This window comes from Dendropsophus ebraccatus, chromosome 9 (assembly GCF_027789765.1).
Source record: "Dendropsophus ebraccatus isolate aDenEbr1 chromosome 9, aDenEbr1.pat, whole genome shotgun sequence".
Lineage (NCBI taxonomy): Eukaryota > Metazoa > Chordata > Amphibia > Anura > Hylidae > Dendropsophus > Dendropsophus ebraccatus.
In genome coordinates this window covers 108,824,182-108,842,953 of record NC_091462.1, presented here as the reverse complement: position 1 = coordinate 108,842,953, position 18,772 = coordinate 108,824,182, and the positions used below count along the sequence as shown (strand labels likewise).

Sequence of the window (18,772 nt, the reverse complement as noted above, 5' to 3'; positions counted from 1 at the left end):
CTCAAAACACGGGAATAGCCAGATATCCCTCTCTCCAGAGAAGGAAGCCCATTGCCAAGGGGAATTTTTCGCTGTTCTCCCTGAGTTCAGTGATTGTTGTGTTTTGTTGGTCTATTTATCATTGCCCCAGTAGCCAGAATCCTGCTCCACACTGACGAGGGGCAAATACCCCGAAACTGCAGTCTGTGGATGGATGCCTAGCCTTGGTAACCCTTGTCTTATGTCGTTATACTCGCCACAAAGTTAGACTTTGCCTTACAGGGGCCACCCTGGTGTTTCCCTATTTAGGTCCTAAAGCTCGCAACAGAGTGAGGACCTGAGGGACTACGTATCAGGGTGGTTTGGTGCTCTCCCCACTAGGAGGCACCCCTTGGCAATGGGCTTCCTTCTCTGGAGAGAGGGATATCTGGCTATTCCCGTGTTTTGAGACTCGTAACTGAGGCTCCACGGACCCCTTTTTTGCATATTTAAATTTTGTATGGGACAATCAATGGAGACTCGTAAATGAGTACTCCATTGGAATTTTTCACTGTTCTCCCTGAGTTCAGTGATTGTTGTGTTTTGTTGGTATATATATGTATATGTGTGTATATATATGTATATGTGTGTATATATATGTATATGTGTGTATATATATATATATATATATATATATGTATATGTATATGTGTGTATATATATGTGTGTATGTGTGTATATATATGTATATAATATATTTATTTATTTTTAATATGTGGCAGGGTCTTAAAATGGTTGTTCACCAAAATGCTTTCAAATCAACTGGTGCCAGAGATCTGTCATTTACTTCTATTAAAAAAAAATCTTCCAGTACTTATCAGCTGCTGTATTTCCTGCAGGAAGCGGTGTATTCTCTCCAGTGTGACACAGTGCTCTCTGCTGCCACCTCTGTCCATGTCAGGAACTATCCAGAGCAGCAGCAAATCCCTATAGAACACCTCTCCTGCTCTCTGGACTGGAGAGAATACACCACTTCCTGCATGACATACAGCAGTTGATAAGTACCAGAAGATTTGGGATTTTTTAATAGACGTAAACTACAAATTTTTGGCACCAGTTCATTTGAAAGAAAAACATTTTTGGTGAACTCTCCCTTTAACCCCTGCAAAACTACAATTCCCATCATGCCTGGACAGCCTTTGGCTGTCCAGGCATGATGGGAGTTGTAGTTTTGCAATAACTTGAGGCCTTCAGATGTGCTTTGCTGCAATAGAGGAACAGAACTGCAGGCCCCGTCATGCCCCTTTAAGCAGCTGACACGCCTGCAGCGATTGCATGACTCTGCCATGTTGTAATGGACGCAGAGAATTTACTATAATCTAGAACGGTTCCGTGATTAGGACAATGTTCCGCACGTTTCACGGCTCCATTAATAGAAGGGATAAGTGAATTCTCTATGGTCGGCGTATCTGACAGACTTCTACATCCGCGAAATACTTGGAACCTCCAACTGTGAAGCTAAGAAGAGAATGAATAGTGGTGGAAGCCAAGCTACGCTGGATAATGGGAGTAGTAGTTTTGCAATAGAAAGAATACAGGGGGGGGGGGGTTGTTTGCTTAAAGTGGTACTCTGGTGAAAAGTTTTTTTTCTTTGATATCAACTGGTGTCAGAAAGTTAAAAACATTTGTAATTTACTTTTATTTAAAAATCTCCAGTCTTCCAGTACTTATCAGCAGCTGTATGTCCTGCAGGAAGTTGTGTATTCTCTCCAGTCTGACACAGTGTTCTCCGCTGCCACCTCTGTCCATGTCAGGAACTGTCCAGAGCAGCAGCAAATCTCTATAGAAAACTTCTCCTTCTCTCCAGAATGGAAAGAATACGACTTCCTGCGGGGCATACAGCAGCTGATAAGTACTGGAAGACTGGAGATTTTTTTAATATAAGTAAATTACAAATCTCTGGCACCAGTTGATTTTAAAAGATATGTATAAATATATTTTTTTGGGTGAACTACCCCTTTAAGTAAACATTCCCCCACCACCACTAGATAGCAGCACAGCTCAGATAATTGCACAGGTAACGTTCCCCAATCTATACCTATGGCTCGCTAATGGCTGCAGTACTACAGATCCTATATGGGAGTTGTAGTTTCGTAACAGCTGTGGTGCTGCAGGTTCTGGAGCACTATTGTATTAGGATCTAATAAATTCTAAAGCATGATGGGAGTTGTAGTTTGCAATAGTTGTAGTGAATCATGTTGGGAAGTGCTGCTCTAGTCTGGTCTACATGATGGGAGTTGCAGTTATGCAGCAGCTGGCGAGCCATAGGTTTTGGAACCTGAGCTGTGCAGTTATTGGAGCTGTGCCGCCATCTAGTGGTGCTCTTATGTAATTGCAACCAAGTTTATAAAATAATGTGTGTATAAATGGTTTCATAGACAGATAGTCACACAGGTAATAATACAGGGAAACCTCTGAGGAGACCAAGTGCTCTTCTCAAAAATCCAGCACTTTAGATCTGCTTTGGATAGAGGCCACTGGTGTTGAGAGGTTTCACTGTACTCCATAAAACTTAATCCAGGATTAGAGAAACATAGTTGCTCCCCCCTCCTATTCTCAGGTTATGTGAGGTATTACAGCTTCATTAATATGCTGAATAACCCCCTAATGTATGTTTCCATCTCTCCCTGTTCTACCAGAGAAGTGATGAGTACGCCGGTCACCTGTCTGCGCAGGAGGGAGAAGGTCGGCCTCATCGTGGATATACTGAGCATAACCACATCCAACCACAATGGCTTTCCTGTAGTGGAGAATAGCGGGAACACTGGTCAGGTGGGTGACGTGCTGTATTACCTGCAAAAGTATTCACACCCTATAATAGACTGTGATAGAGAAGGGAGCGGTAGTAGCTGACCTTCCTTCCATCTTTCTTGCAGCCTCCTCGGTTATGTGGGTTGATCTTAAGATCGCAGCTGATTGTGCTCCTCAAACATAAGGTAAGAATACTGACACACCCCGACATCACCGTCCTGCAAGTTGGTCTAAAAAAGGGTGGGGACATTGCAAGGGTGGACTAAAGGGGCGTGTCTTTGTGTTGGGGGGAGCTGAGATGGTGGTGACCTCTGATGACTCATCCCTTACCCTGTGTTCTTACCAGTCTTTAGTAATACTGACATCTGGTGGCCAATGGGAAAATTGCAGTAGTCAATTTCTATCTATCTATCTATCTATCTATCTATCTATCTATCTATCTATCTCCTATCTATCTATTGTCTATCTATCTATCTATCTCCTATCTCCTATCTATCTATCTATCTCCTATCTATCTATCTCCTATCTATCTATCTCCTATCTATCTATCTCCTATCTATCTATCTCCTATCTATCTATCTCCTATCTATCTATCTATCTCCTATCTATCTATCTCCTATCTATCTCCTATCTATCTATCTCCTATCTATCTATCTATCTCCTATCTATCTATCTCCTATCTATCTATCTATCTCCTATCTATCTATCTCCTATCTATCTCCTATCTATCTATCTATCTATCTATCTATCTATCTATCTATCTATCTATCTATCTATCTATCTATCTATCTCCTATCTATCTATCTCCTATCTATCTATCTATCTATCAGATACTATCTATCTATCTATCTATCTATCTATCTATCTATCTATCTCCTATCTATCTATCTATCTATCTCCTATCTATCTATCTATCTCCTATCTCCTATCTATCTATCTATCTATCTATCTATCTTCTATCTATCTATCTATCTATCTATCTATCTATCTATCTATCTATCTATCTATCTATCTATCTATCTCTAGTCCTATCTATCTATCTATCTATCTATCTATCTCTAGTCCTATCTATCTATCTATCTATCTCCTATCTATCTCCTATCTATCCCCTATCTATATATCTATCTATCTATCTATCTATCTATCTATCTATCTATCTATCTATGTATCTATCATGTTTTCCAATGTAAGGCCGGTGACTTCTATTGTCGTCTCATTGAGTTCCGGCTGTTATTGACGTCTTTTGTGATTTCAGGTTTTCGTTGAGAGGGAAAATCTGAGTCTCATCCAGCGGCGATTGAAGTTGAAGGATTTCCGTGACGCTTATCCTCGCTTCCCTCCGATCCAGTCCATACACGTGTCCCAGGACGAGCAGGAGTGTCTGATGGACCTGACTGAGTTCATGAACCCCACCCCATACACCGTCCCCCAGGTATCGCACTCACCTTCTGTGTTGTCTTATAGTGGCCGGTGATGATGTAGGTGATTGGTCTCATATATGACCTGTAATTCACAGGAAGCCTCACTGCCGCGGGTGTTCAAGTTATTCCGAGCGCTCGGCCTGCGCCACCTGGTGGTTGTGGATAATCATAACAGGGTGAGTGTCCCGGGGTGTGTGTGATTGTGGAGCTGTCCGTCCTTGCTGTGTATCACCCTCCTCTGTCCTCCCGCAGGTCGTGGGTCTGGTGACCAGAAAAGATCTGGCCCGGTATCGGATTGGGAAGAACGGCCTGGAGGAGCTGAGCCTGGCGCAGACGTGATGCGGCACAGCTTCGTTCCCCTCCTTTCTTTGGACTTTGAGCAGTTGTGAGAACTCGCCCACGGCCGAGACCCAATTTGCACTGGAGGCTCCTGGAGCGGCCGCAGCGTCTCCTCCTCCTCAGATCTGTGAACACACAAGCGGCCTGTTACTGATCCTGAGCGTTAGCCGCTCTGGTGTCGGCCGTACAATGTACGCAGCACCGGATTATCCTTGTTTGGTCCTATAGAAGCACACTATCCCACCCATATATACATCTACTAATCACGTCTCTACTTATCATCTCATACTGACATCTCTTATGTGTATGATACTCCAGTCACATCCAAAGCTGCACTCAGGATTACCTGTTACCTCTCAGGTTACACCTGCTGCATTGCATACTGGGATATGTAGTGTCAGGGATGTGTCTGACAGCACAGTGCTGACAGATCTAGGGTAATGCAGCTCTGGGTGTGATTGGAGTATACCATGACCTAACCCATACTGCTGAGCTGTATACTGTAGTATGTGGCCTCTGCTGTTGGTAAACTACAACTCCCAGCATGCCCTGACAGCCTTGTAGTTTGTGACAGGTTAGAGTCTATTGCTGTAGACCAGGGATAGGGAATCTTTGGCCCTTCAGCTGTTGCAAAACTACAACTCCCATTATGCCTGGACAGCCTTCGGCTGTCCAGGCATGATGGGAGTTGTAGTTTTGCAGCAGTTGGACGGCCAAAAGTTCCCCATCCCTGTTCTAGAGCCTTTTATTCCAGAATCTCTGCACAATAACTGGACGATATCTCTTTAAAAGAAAATACGTTTTTTTTATTGAAATCTGTTAGAAGTAAATGACATTTTGCAGCGGAGCCTCCGGATCACGTTATTACACTCGAGTACCACAGCGGCTTCCGTAGCGGGGGGGCTCTGCTCTGTGGATTGTTTACATTGGGATCAGGTTACATTAGGGGGCAGTACAAATCAGGCATCTTACAGGGCAGGAATAGAAAAACTATGGCTGCTTCTAAAAACAGCACCCCCCTGTCCTCAGGCGGTGTGTGGTACTACAACTCTGCTCCAATACTGAGCTGCAATGCCCCACACGACCTGAAGACAGAGGTGGAGCACAGGAGCAGCTGGGGTTTTCTAGTCTTGGATACCCTCTTTAAGTGAGCTGAGCATCATGGGATAGTAGGGGCTGTCTGACCACACCAAGCCTAAGGTTGAGCTGCGTTCATTTGGCGTCACTTATGCATTGTATTATATTGATTTATTTCTATTCTGTACATTTTTACGTTTCAGGTCTTGGAGGGTGTGAGTGAGTAGAAAAAGCAAAAATGAGCCAAAAAATAATAAAAATTTTATCTAGAATTTTTTTTTCTCTTAATTTTAATATTTTAATAAGACAGGTTTAGCGTCCCTGAGGAATTACTGAGCCTTTTAACAGAATGATAATAGAGAAGCCAATTTAGACCAATCAGAGTGAAAGATGAGAAAGTAGGACACACCCACAAGAGGCCCCACCCCTGAGGGCTTTGGTTACAGGTCTTAAATCAATAATTAGGACCAATTAAATGTCCTGTTTAAAAATTAGGCCCCTCCCATCAGTAGCACCGCCCCTGAGGGTCTATGTCTATCTTATAAACCTGGTTTCTGGGCTCCAGCAGGACCTGGCCTATTGAGCTGACTCTTTTTGTGGAGTTGCCTTGGTTCCTGTATACATGTAGCACTGATGATTCTGCGTTACACCCAACACACCAGCTGCAGGACCGTCAGCAGGGACCTGGCCACTTACTCTAGAAGCCAAATACGGTACAATTCCTGACAGGGTGTATTTTCTATATGAGTCCCGGTGTGTGTGAGGATGGATGGCTGTGTGCAGATGAATGGCGGTATACGTGCGCTGCTTTCATATTAAAGGTGTCATTTTTTTAATGGTTTCTGTGCTAAACTTTGCTGCTGTTTGAATAAACCATTGAGTTTGTCTGTATCTCGTCTGTCATTCTTTTCACACTGATATGACCATTAGGTGGCGCTGCTGATAGGACAGGTGGAATAATAACTGCAAGCCTTCTACTTAAAGGGGTTATCCAGCGCTACAAAAACATGGCCACTTTCCCCCTCTCTTGTCTCCAGGTCAGGTGTGGTTTGCAATTAAGCTCCATTTACTTCAATGGAACTGAGTTTGAAACCCCCACCCAATCTGGAGACAAGAGAGGGGAAAAAGTGGCCATGTTTTTGTCGTGCTGGATAACCCCTTTAAAGTGTCTCCCCCTAGTGGTGGGTGTGATCCGGTACAATAGAATGACATGGACCAGTGTTACCTGTTTTTCCAGCTGTTTTAAAAACTACAACTCCCATCATGCTGAAGACTAGGAATGATGTGAGTTGTAGTTTTGCTACAGGTTGGGGGACGCTGGTATAGACACTTTTCCTAGCATGCAGGGAATTCTCCTTTTACATGTAGTAATCAGATGTGACCAGCAGGTGGCAGCTGTGCACCATGTTTATGTAGTTCTTAGAGGAAACCTGTTTGGAGTTTCCCCTTGAAATTAGAGAAGTGACCCGCTAAGGTTGAGAGTCAATTCCACACACTGATGGGGTACGTGATGTATGTTATACGCAAATGGCAGCGTACTGACGCCCCTGTCTTATTGTTGGTTCTTGTGACTTTTTAAAGGATACAGACACAATCACAATGGCTCCATCTAATATACTGCAGCTCCTATACAGCTTTACGTTAGATTTTTTTTTTTTTTAGACTTTGGACCAGATTTATCGAAGCTTGTAAAACATAGACTGGTGTAAGCTGCCCCCAGCAGCCAATCACAGCTCAGCTTATATTTTACCCGAGGCAGCGGGTGCCTGAGCGAGGGGGCGCAGCTAATGCTGACTGCTTCTATAAGGAAGAGCTGCTGTATGGCCCAGGACCGGGCTCTGTAGTTTACCTTGTGCTGCCACTATTGGAATTCCAAGTGGATAGTGCGCAGCGCCCTCTGGTGTCCACACTTGAATTGTTCTTGTCTAATATAAATATGGATGTTTTTTTTTTATTGTACTTTTATCCTGCGGTTTTAATGCGTACCTGTCGTTATGCAGGTTTTTCTGTTTGGTGTGCGGCCGCTCCTGCACTGGGTTACCATGGATACGTCCATACTGGGTAAGTGCCATGAACATTCCTGATAATTATACAGAACTCACATAATGTGGACGTATCCATGGTTACCTGATCTTCCAGCAGAATAAGAGGTACAATTTAAAAGGATGCTCATTTAACTTTTTTTTATTTAAATAAATTGCTTTTATATAGTAATAGTAACATAACCTCACCACGCTCCCCCAGGGTCTTCCTGCAGTGTCATCCGGTCCTCCACTGGTCAGCCAATCACTGAGTGAAGCAGTACAGCGCTAGCCAGTGATTGGCTGAGCAGGATGTCATTTGTCCCAGCAGTGGCGGCGGGAGCGTTCAGCATGTGACCCAAAGATGCTGCAGGATGGCCCGAGTACCCCTTTAAATAAACCTGCACCAGTGTGTGATCCCACTGGATCTATCGAGAGGTGCATATAAGTTTATCATCGCTTGACTCCCACTTCCTGGAGAAGTTGGATGCCGCCCTAGGGAGTCCTGGCAAACATGGGTACATCCATAGGCATGCATCAGGAGAGAGATACGGGCGTAAGGGTGGGTTCGACTAAAGGAATTCTCGCTGATAAACTCCGCAGAATTCCTTCACCTTCACGCGCGCGTAAAGGCAACACGTCAATTTGGCAAAATCAGCCAGCCCATAGAATGGTGTCTATGGAGCAGACGGAAAGGCGCGCGTACAGACGACGAAATTCTGTGGAATTTATCTGCAAGAATTCCTCAGTGTGAACCCACCCTCAGTGAGTCTTAGGGCCCTATTACATGGAGCAATAATCGGCTGAATTAAGCCGATTCCGTGTCGGACTGGCCCACCAGAGAACCCTCCGGTGGGCCCCCAGCTTTAGAGCCTGCACTAACACTGACTGACATGTTGTTTCTCACTGGTTCTTCATTGGTGGGCCCCCAGGATCATTTCCTCTGCTGGGCCCCAGATACCCCAGTCCGACACTGAGCCCCGTGTAATAGAGACAATGATCATCTGCTGATTGTTTCTTTAGGTCCGACACCAAAATCATTGGGCGCCGACCGTGCATCACTACGTGTAATAGCGATGATTGAATAACCTGTTATACATCACCTCTCCACACTCCCGGTCTTCTCCTCCTCTGCACCGCGGCTGCAGCTTCAGAGCAGTTGTATGCACTGACAGGCCGCTCAGTACATCATTGGTGGCCAGTGATTTGCTGAGCGGCCTGTCGGCTCATACACCTGCTCTGAAGCTGCAGCCGCGGTGCAGAGGAGGAGAAGACCGGGAGTGTGGAGAGGTAATGTATAACGGTTTAGGGCAAGGACTGCACAGACATCAAGCCAAGCTGGGTGAAAGGCTCGGTAAACGAGTGCTGATCCCGCAGATCGGTGCTCGTTTACATTGTTTATCAGGCTGTGTGACAGGGTCCTTAGGCTGACAGCGATCTTGTGTCTGGCCATCTTATCTCTTTAGCATGTGCTGTAAGAGTGAGGAGTATTTTTGGTTCTCTAGGACATAACCTATACAGTAATACAAGACTACAGATTGTTTTCAAAACTTTATTAAGCAAAATATAATCTATATATTTATATGGCTGTACAGAATTAGGTATTTAGCATGTGGGGGGACATTTTTTTTTTTTTTTATTGTGGTACCGCCTATCACCTATAGAGGGCAGCCTTGATAAGTCTGCTGTATAAGTAGAATTTAGTGTGAGAGTGTGAGTGTCTGTGTGTGTGGGGGTGGGGGTGGGGACATAACAGTTAACCTCTTCGAGATCCATTGCCCAGTATCATAGACCTTGCTCCAGACTTTGGTAAAATTGCATGACATGGGCAGCAGCTATCACCTGGTGGCCTCGGACCCTCTTGGCTAGGGCGGTGCTTCCCTACTAGGGTTTCTAATATTGGGATGGGGTATTTGTAGAGTAGCATTTTTTGCCATAGTTTCCGCTATGGTTAATAGTCCGATATTATTGGGTTATCGCCAGCCTGATATGTGTAACCATTTTTCAGTTAAACCATATTGTTGGTCACCAGGTTTGGTCCATGTTTTGCTAAGCAGATGGAGGAATCTCCTAAGCGTCATCTACCATAGAAAATCGTTACTTCTCATTATATCTTGAGGAATAGAGGTGGTAAGAGGGTAGTCATGATAACATTGACCTATCTGCTGAATTCGCTCATGAGGTCCCGTCCAGCGCTCTGTAATTCGTGATGAGTGTCCGACGTCCAGTTTTCCAGGAGGTCACTGAAGTCGGGGGTGTTTGTGTTCAGAATGCAGGATGGAATGGGAGACGGTTCCTTCCAGAATGACAGAGGTAGCATCCGCCTGTGCATGGGCACTATATGGGCATATTTGCGGTCTAGCCTGTGTACCCTGGCGTCCTTACCCACTGGCACTTTTTGCCTTGTATACTTTCGAAGACCAAAGTCGAAGAGCTCGGTGAGAGGACCAAGCTTCTTGGGATCTTCCTTGGTGCAGATGGTCTTTAATATCTTATGATCTATCTCTGTGCGAGGGGTGAAGGAGTGGAATGGGTCATCTCTATCATGGTCTTTGCTTTGCGCCATCTTCACCAGGTCTTGATAATATAACTCCTGCCCTCCGTACATTCGAGGGGTGAAGTAGTCTTCATAGATATTACAAGAGTCCGGATCTTCTTCCTTGGTCTTCTGGCCAAAATATCTTTGAATGTCATTGCTGATGAGCTCCGAAAACTTGAGGAGCCGCTCGGTCATCTCTGAAGGAGTGTCTTCTGAGGAGGCATCACGGCTGCTTACGTCACTGGTTGACCCAGCATCTTGCTCTTCTCTGTAGGATAAGTCTTCTAGCTCATCTTCTTCCAACAGTTCATCCTCCTCTTCTGACGATTCGTGGAAGTCCACATCCTGGGTCAGAGTCGGGAATAGGAACGAATGTTGGAATGGTGGAGGCAACTTGAATTCTGAGAGGTTTCTTATCACGCCTGTGGCCATCGTGTCTCAAGACGTTCTACGAAGAAGAAATAAAGTTGGTTTAGTGTTTTTAACTTTAAAGTTTAACAATTCTCTATATTTTCCCTTCTTCTTTATTAAACCAAATGACAACTGGGCTAGAGATTGCGGCATCATTGGTGGTGACCTAGGATGTATGCCAGGCATGTCCAAACTTTTTTCGAAGAGTGCCAAATTTGATGAAGTGAACATGTGCGAGGGCCGACCATTTTACATGCTACATGCTATATGCTTTATAACACAGGCAGATAATAGCAAGCTGGATACCTGGGGGGCCGTAAAAGTTCGGAACGCGGGCCGCAAATGGCCCTCCGGCCGGACTTTGGACATGCCTGATGTATGCCTATGTGTACGACATCTCATGGTCTATTCCAGGGATGGGGAACCTCCGACCCTCCATCTGTTGCGAAGCTTTGGCTGTCCAGGCATGATGGGAATTGTAGTTTTGCAACAGCTGGAGAGCCGGAGGTTCCCCATTCCTAGTCTATTCTCTTAGGGTACTATTACACTGAACGATAATCAGCCGAATCAGCCCGATTCGGCCAATTATCGTTTTGTGTAATAAAGACAACGATCAGCCGATGATTGTTGTCATTGGCTGATCGTTGATATAGGATCTGACCTATAATTGTCGGGCGCCGACCGTGCACTGCTACGTGTAATACTGGTGTGCGGCCAGTGACTGATGATATGCATTACCTATCCAGGCTGCAGGGCTCCTCTTCCTCTGTACTTCTCCCTGAGTCCCGCGCGCTCCAGCTTCAAAGCGGCCTGTCTTAGCTGAAAGGCCACTCAGCCAATCACTGGCCGGGACTGCCGCGGCCAGTGATTGGCTGAGTGGCCTGTCAGCTGAGACAGGCCGCTCTGAAGCTGGAGCGCGCTGACCCAGGGAGAAGTACCGAGGAAGAGGAGCCCTGCAGCCTGGACAGGTAATGTATATTGTTTAAACAAGGGCTCCATTAGCTTCAGGTTGCAACTCACTGACTTAAAGGGGTATTCCCATCTCAACTTACATAAATTTACATATTTTTGCTAATTTGGCTCCTTCTGATATGCCGGCAAGTTTGTTAAATGAAAAAGATATACAAAATATAAAACCTTCTATAGATCTATGTCGCCTACTATGTTCATGAGAATTGTCAGTGAGAGGTTCTCCCCTTTAAGTCAATATTGTTTTTGTTATTTCTCAAATATATCTAGAAATCTTCTATGGTTTGGGGGTCTGCAGCTCCTATGCAGGCCTATGTGTCTCCATGGTTACAGACTACAAAGCCTGCGTAGTCTGCTCCTGAGGTCGTGTCACTCCGCTCCCTCTGCCTCTATGAAAGTCATCAAGGAAAAAAGAGAAGGAACAGGATCCGAATACATGATAGTCTGCAGCAGAGCTGTGTCCACACTATATATATTTTTTTCTTTTTGGGGTGCACTGGAGCAAAAAACAAAAACAACAACAAAACCCTTCAATCACTCCTCGTATAAAAGGAGGCAATGTGAAGAATAATAATATAATGCTAAATCATATAAAAATAAGGAACTGATTTGGAGAGCTTTTATATGGTTTTATGCCTAAGCTTCCAGAATATGCTATAAGAAGTTAAAGGGGTACTCCAACAACAACAACAACAACAACAACAACAACAAAAACCTTTCAAATCAACTGGTGGCAATAAGTGCCAGAGATTTGTAATTTACTTCTATGTAAAAATCTCTATGTAAAAATCAGCTGGTGTATATTCTGCAGGAAGGTGTATCTTTCCAGTCTGACACAGTGCTCTCTGCTGCCACCTTTATCCATGTCAGGAACTGTCCAGAGCAGGAGAGGTTTTCTATGCGGATTTGCTGTTGCTCTGGACAGTTCCTGACATGGACAGAGGTGGCAGCAGAGAGCACCGTGTCAGACTGGAAAGAATACACCACTTCCTGCAGGACATACAGCTGCTGATAAGTACTGGAAGACTGGAGATTTTTTAATATATATGAATTACAAATATGTATAACTTTCTGACACCAGTTGATTTGAAAGAAAAAAATGTTCACTGGAGTTCCCCTTTAACACTAAAGGCCAGTGTAATGGGATCCGGATTAAAATAGTAATTCCCTATCATCCTTCCTACACGACCCTTTAAATCTCCACAGATAATAATAAGGATGCTTTCCTTCCCCCACCACACTGCCCCGGGGTTCTCCAGACACACACACAGAAAGGCTATGTGCACACAATTGAGTGGGTGGCCGCCATTTAATGGCAATAATTACTGTTATTTTAAAACAACGGCCATTCACTCAATTTCAGAAGTGTGTGAACATAGCCATTCTGTGTCTTCAATCCACTCCTGGTTTTGGTTTGAAAAATACTGTGTGTGAACATAGCCTTATACTCAGTTCTCTTTGCCTTTAGGTTGCATCAGTTATAGTTATAGGTGACTAGTATAGGACGTATCGCTGTGTTTTCAGTAAAACCTTCACTTTATTAAATTTATTTTTGTACTTTTAGGTTCTTTTTTTTTTTTTTTTTTAAAGCCAAATTAACTAATCATTGCAGGAGAATTCCTTTCCTTTCAGGCGATTGTTTGTGACAAGATCAGAAGACGGAGCGGAGATAAGCAAATGGAAAGGCGAGATAAACGTCACGCTCAATTTCCCGTCTCTTCTCTAATGGGATCCTAACAGCTTCGTCTACCATAAAAGTGGGATTTATTCTACTGTCTGATCTATAAGGAACTATAAAGCCTGTCATTGCACAGAACAAAAAAAAAAATAATTAAATTTAAAAAAGAAAAAAAAAATGAGAAAAAATGAGAAACTTCTATTCAAACAAATGTAGAATTTATGTAGAATTTTATAAAACATAAAAGAAAAATATCGAAACTGAAAGTATAATTTTAACATTTCAATCTTACAGCATTTTTTTTTTTTGCCTAGTATAAAGTTCTATCTATATTACAGATCACCTACAGTATAAATGATTTTATAATCACATTTTAATTAAATTATTAGTCAATTTTAAAATTGGGATTTTTTTTTTTAAAAAATGGTATTAGTTTTGTCTGTTAATCAGAAATTAAGAAGCTAAATTTTTAAACAAGTAAAAAAATAAAATAAATCTAATTCAGATTAAACTAGGGAAAAAACTTAAATAATTATGTAAAAAATATGCAAAAAAATGTAACTTTAATAAATTTTAAAAAATATATAAATTAAAACTTTTTTTCTTTGTGTATTTTTTTAAATAATGCACTTTGTTTTTTTTTTTAATTTTAAAAGTTGAAATTTTAAAAAATGAAATGAAAATGCTGTGAGGCGACTCACCTTGTCGTGTGCTGGGCTCCCCCGTTGTTCTATAGCACCTGAGGCTTTAGATTAGTATTTATAGGGGAGGCTGGAGCTGACAGGTTGACAAATATTTGATAGGACTATTGTAATCGTACACTCGGCAAACACAGCAGGGATTTGTTCTAGCGCCCGGCAACCGGGGAGCAAGGGGAAGGGAGCAAATTAGAGCGGATGGGGAGTTTTAAGTTAATGGTGAGTTTGCCAGGGGATTGTGGAGTGGTGTTCCTGTGAATTGTGCTATGAAGTCTCTGGCCACAGATGCCTGGCGGCCCTGGGCACTTGTACCGATGGCCCTTATCACCAGGCCGGGCCCCGCTCTGACAGATTGCTGGAAAATTACATTTCATGCTATTTTGACTTCTGGAGTAGGGATCTTTTAGAGGACATGATGCTTGACAAACAGTTAATATTTATACAGACACTTTGTCAGTCAGGTGGAAGGACGTGGACGGAGACTGAAATAATAATCACAACGCTAAATAAAAAATACATCAACTGAGATTTTATTATTGTCAAATAAACTCATTGTTTTTGATTTTTTTTTTACAGTTAGATTTTTTTTTAAATTGTAAACATCTGGCCCTGTTTAGTTGTAGAGAAATGTGAGCTGATATACAGTATACACGAGCCTGTAGCTACTTCTGTGGATATTACCTTTAAAGGAGAACGCTGGGAAAAATCTCTCTCTTTCAAATCACCTGGTGTCAGAAAGTTATATAGATTTGTAATTTAATTCTATTTAAAAATCTCAAGTCTTCCCATACTTATCAGCTGCTGTATGTCCTGCAGGAAGTGGTGTAGTCCTTCCAGTCTGACACAGTGCTCTCTGCTGCTACCTCTGTCCATGTCAGGAACTGTCCAGAGCAGTAGCAAATCCCCATAGAAAACCTCTCCTGCTCTGGACAGTTCCTGACATGGACAGAGGGGGCAGCAGAGAGCACTGTGTCAGACTGTAAAGAATACACCACTTCCTGCAGGACATACAGTGGCTGATAAGTACTGGCAGACTGGAGATTTTTAAGTAGGAGTAAAAAGTACAAATCTATATAACTTTCTATAATCAAAGGTGTTTGCCCCTATACCCAGATGCACGTTTTCCTTAGCTGATCCTGCATGTTTATTTCAATATGGAGAAGGGATGATCGATGACTAGCATTAGCTGAAAGAAAGCATTGACTAGTATGATGCCCATCATGCCCTTCCCTGACATCTGGTGGGGGGGATAGTTGTAACCTACTTGTAGTTATTAAAGTGGTGGCCCCTAAAAAGAGGAACCCTTATCCCTTATCAGACTTCCACTTCCCATAGAGAATAATTAAGGGAGTACCCTTAAGGGGACTCTTACCCTCATGGGCCCCATAGTGGACACCCTTGTTGTCTCTAGACTTAGAATACAGCAAATTATTTCATTTGGAAAACATTGATTTTGATTTTTTTCCCTAAACACCCCCCCCCCCCCCAAAAAAAAAGTTGACATTTCAAATTGTTTTTCTTCACTTTGCCTAAGAATCCTACGGTACAATTCTTGTTTTCTCCTGCTGAGCACAGGCCCGGTCACCCAAACTACTGCTACTATATCCTATCCTACAGCATATGGATATCATATGGAGGACGTCCCATTGTTAAAGGGGTTATCCAGCGCTACAAAAACATGGCCCCTTTTCCCCCTACTGTTGTCTCCAGTTCAGGTGCGGTTTGCAATTAAGCTCCATTTACTTCAATGGAACTGAGTTTCAAAACCCCACCCAAACTGGAGACAACAGTAGGGGGAAAGTGGCCATGTTTTTGTAGCGCTGGATAACCCCTTTAAGAACTAGATGCAACCCCCCTGTATCAAATTTTTTTAACCTCTCAAACACTTATCAATGGTTTTCCAAGAAGAACGGTCTTCCGACTTTATTCAGGTTCAGAACTGGATACATTGAACTTCTGACCCCTAAGGGCAAAAATGGATCCACATCCTACCATTTCCTCTGATATACCTGACCCTGACTGATAGAGAAGATATCAACATCCATAAAAAGGGTTTCTGTTCTGCAGAAATGGCGCCACTGTTATCTATGGGCTGTGTTTGGTATTACAGCTTAACCCTATTGCAATATTGAAAAAAACAACCCCTTTGATAAAATGATATGGTGTTATCTGGCCGGGATCTGAGTTCTCACTGATTCCAGACACTGCCAGCCGGTGTGAGCTGGAGATGGCTGTCCACCTTGTATGGAGCGGGCGTAGCTCCTGAGCCTGCTCCTTGCTCCCTGACATACATCTATATTCTATGTCCGGAAGGGTTTATAAGAACCTTCCGGATAAAATGGATACACAGCTATGTCGGATCTGTGTGGTGGAGTATGACACAGACTCCCTCCGCAGAGTCCTCTGACTCCCAGCCTCCTGCTCCCTTAGCACCTGATATAACGCAGTGTATGAGTTTTGCCTGTAATATTCCTATAACTTGTCTCATTGTACTGAAAAACAATCATTGATATTATGGACCTCCCCTTTAAGCACAGGTTTTTTGTCACCTCTCAGGGGTTAATTATTCCAGTAACCGAGCCGACGTCCGAAAAATTTACTCTGTCCAACTGGTTTATCTTCACCTGAACGGATTTTCAATATTGACAGTGAGGCCACGTGGTCGTATTCACACTGCGCTGTATTATACCACTCCTGCCAGCACTGGGCAGGTACATAGGCTGTGAGGGGTGCACTGTGGGGGGGACTGGACTGCCTCACACCCAACAGAGAAGGTGCCCACCAGGTGCGATTCCATTTTTGTCTCTTTTAAGGCTGGGTTCACACTGTGTTTTTGCAATCCGTTTAACGGATCCGTTTTTTTTAATGGCCAAAAAAAATTGTGTCAGCAACGTTTTTGTGTCCGTAAAAAAAAACGGATCCGTTTTGATCCGTTTTTTTTTTATAATGGAAGACAATGAAAAATGGATCAAAACGGATGCACACAACTGCATCCGTTTTTACAATCCGTTTTTTGCAAATCGTTACCGATGTCCTTGCAGCCCTTGCAGTAATACATTACCTGTCCAGGCTTCTTCTCCGCTCTGTCTTCCTCCCCGGGTCCCGCGCGCTCTAGCTTCAGAATGGCCGGTCAGCTGACAGGCCACTCAGCCAATCACAGGCCGCGGCGGTCCCGGCCTGTGATTGGCTGAGCGCTCCGTCAGCTGACTGGCCAATCAGAATAGCGCGTGGCACCCTGGGAGGAAGACAGAGCGGAGAAGAAGCCTGGACAGGTAATATATAATGCTGCTGCTTCTTCTCAAATCGTCGGTCGCCCGCCGCGCACCGCTATTCAACCGTAGCGATGCGCGGTGGGTGACCGATTATTTTAGGTCTGGCCCTAAATGAACGATCAGCCGATGACACGATCATCGGCTGAGCGTTCTCTCTATTCCACCGAACGATAATCGGCCGAATCGGGCCAAATGGGGCCGATCCGGCCGATTATCGTTACTGTGGAATAGGACCCTTACACTTTGCTAACAATTAGGGCTGGATTCATACATTCAGTCTTTTCCCTGGTCCGTGAATGTAGTCCAGTAGCTGCCTCCTAGATACGTGCAAAACCGCCCACGTTTACAACCGTTTTATTACCGTTTTGCATCCGTGTCCTTGGTTAAAACTGTAGTGTCCTTATTCAAATAAAGTGGTTAAAAAAAAAAAAAGAATAAACTATCTTGCCCAACCCCTCTAGAAGGTCACATGATCGCTTGTCAGCCATGTTACACTTCCAACTTACACTTACAAGAAATAAAAAACAAACAAACATGATCCGTGTTTTCCACATCTGTGTATATCCGTGAAAAAAAACACAAAAAAACTGATCCCATTTTCTATGGGGGAATCCGTGCCGTGTTTCTGCTCCAAGTTATGACAATGAAACGGATTGGGTGAAGAAGTTGGGGTGGGTTTCTCAACAGTCAGTTGGGTGGAGCGGTATAGAAGGAACCCGGCACTCACCAGATGAATATGAGCTTATTTATTCAGCACAATATGCATCACGTTACATCAAGTACACGTTTTGAGCTTGCAAGCAGATCAAGGCCATGCCTGGCGAAAACGCGTACTTGATGTAACGTGATGCATATTGCACTGAATAAATAAGCTCATATTCATCTGGTGAGTGCCGGGTTCCTTTTTTACATACTACTGGATCTCTCCACCTTGTGCACCACTGACCAGTGGAGTGCCGTCTTCCTACTCTCTACAAATTGGGTGGGGCTGGCTTCTTCTAGGCCCCTGACACTGGCACTTTAAGGGTCCTATTCCACAGGCCGAGCAGGGCCTGATCAATAATGTTAACAAGCACCGATCTGCTAGATCGGCGCTTGTTTACTAGGCCTATTCCACGGCCCACTAATAGTTTAGCGAGGGCTGCAGGGACAACGTTACCGATATCCTTGCAGCCCTTGTTAAACATCATACACTGAAAAGGCCATTGTCATTGGTCGGTGATGTCATTGGTTGGGGGTTTCCTATGTTGGGGGTTTCCTCTATCGTTGGGGATTTCCCAATGGCGGTCCTGGCCAGTGATTGGCTGAGCGGTCTGTCAGGACAGGCCGCACCAAAGCTGCTGCTGTGCGCTGGACAGGGAGGAAGAGGAGCGCAGGAGAAGCCCTGCAACATGTTTAGGTAAAGTATGGTGCTTGCAGAATCGGCGGTCGGCCACCGCGCATCGCTATTCCATGCAGCAATGCGCGGTCGGTGCTCGATGATTTTAGGTTTGACCCTAAATAAACGATCAGCCGATGACACGATCATCGGCTGATCGTTGTCTCTGTTCCACGGACCGACAATCGCCCGAATTGGGC

General features: G+C 44.0%; 2 protein-coding genes across 2 annotated transcripts in view; one reads left to right on the top strand and one right to left on the bottom strand.

The window, feature by feature from the left end:
- CLCN7 (chloride voltage-gated channel 7) overlaps nt 1-6,497 on the top strand; it is a 29,969-nt gene extending 23,472 nt beyond the window's left edge. Inside the window, exons 21-25 of the mRNA XM_069984295.1 lie at nt 2,658-2,790; nt 2,895-2,954; nt 4,025-4,201; nt 4,286-4,366; nt 4,443-6,497. Of these exons, the coding sequence (XP_069840396.1) occupies nt 2,658-2,790; nt 2,895-2,954; nt 4,025-4,201; nt 4,286-4,366; nt 4,443-4,529 (538 nt within the window). The 3' untranslated portion in view covers nt 4,530-6,497. The remainder of the gene's footprint in view (nt 1-2,657; nt 2,791-2,894; nt 2,955-4,024; nt 4,202-4,285; nt 4,367-4,442) is intronic.
- A 2,727-nt stretch (nt 6,498-9,224) lies between these two features.
- On the bottom strand, nt 9,225-10,598 carry PERCC1 (proline and glutamate rich with coiled coil 1). The gene has a single exon (XM_069982157.1). The coding sequence runs from the start codon at nt 10,596-10,598 to the stop codon at nt 9,786-9,788; it is 813 nt and encodes a 270-aa protein (XP_069838258.1). The 3' UTR covers nt 9,225-9,785.
- Nucleotides 10,599-18,772: the final 8,174 nt, after the last annotated feature.

Bases quoted from the DNA above. Each gene is read 5' to 3' on its own strand.
- PERCC1 (XM_069982157.1), bottom strand. From the start codon at position 10,598: ATGGCCACAGGCGTGATAAGAAACCTCTCAGAATTCAAGTTGCCTCCA.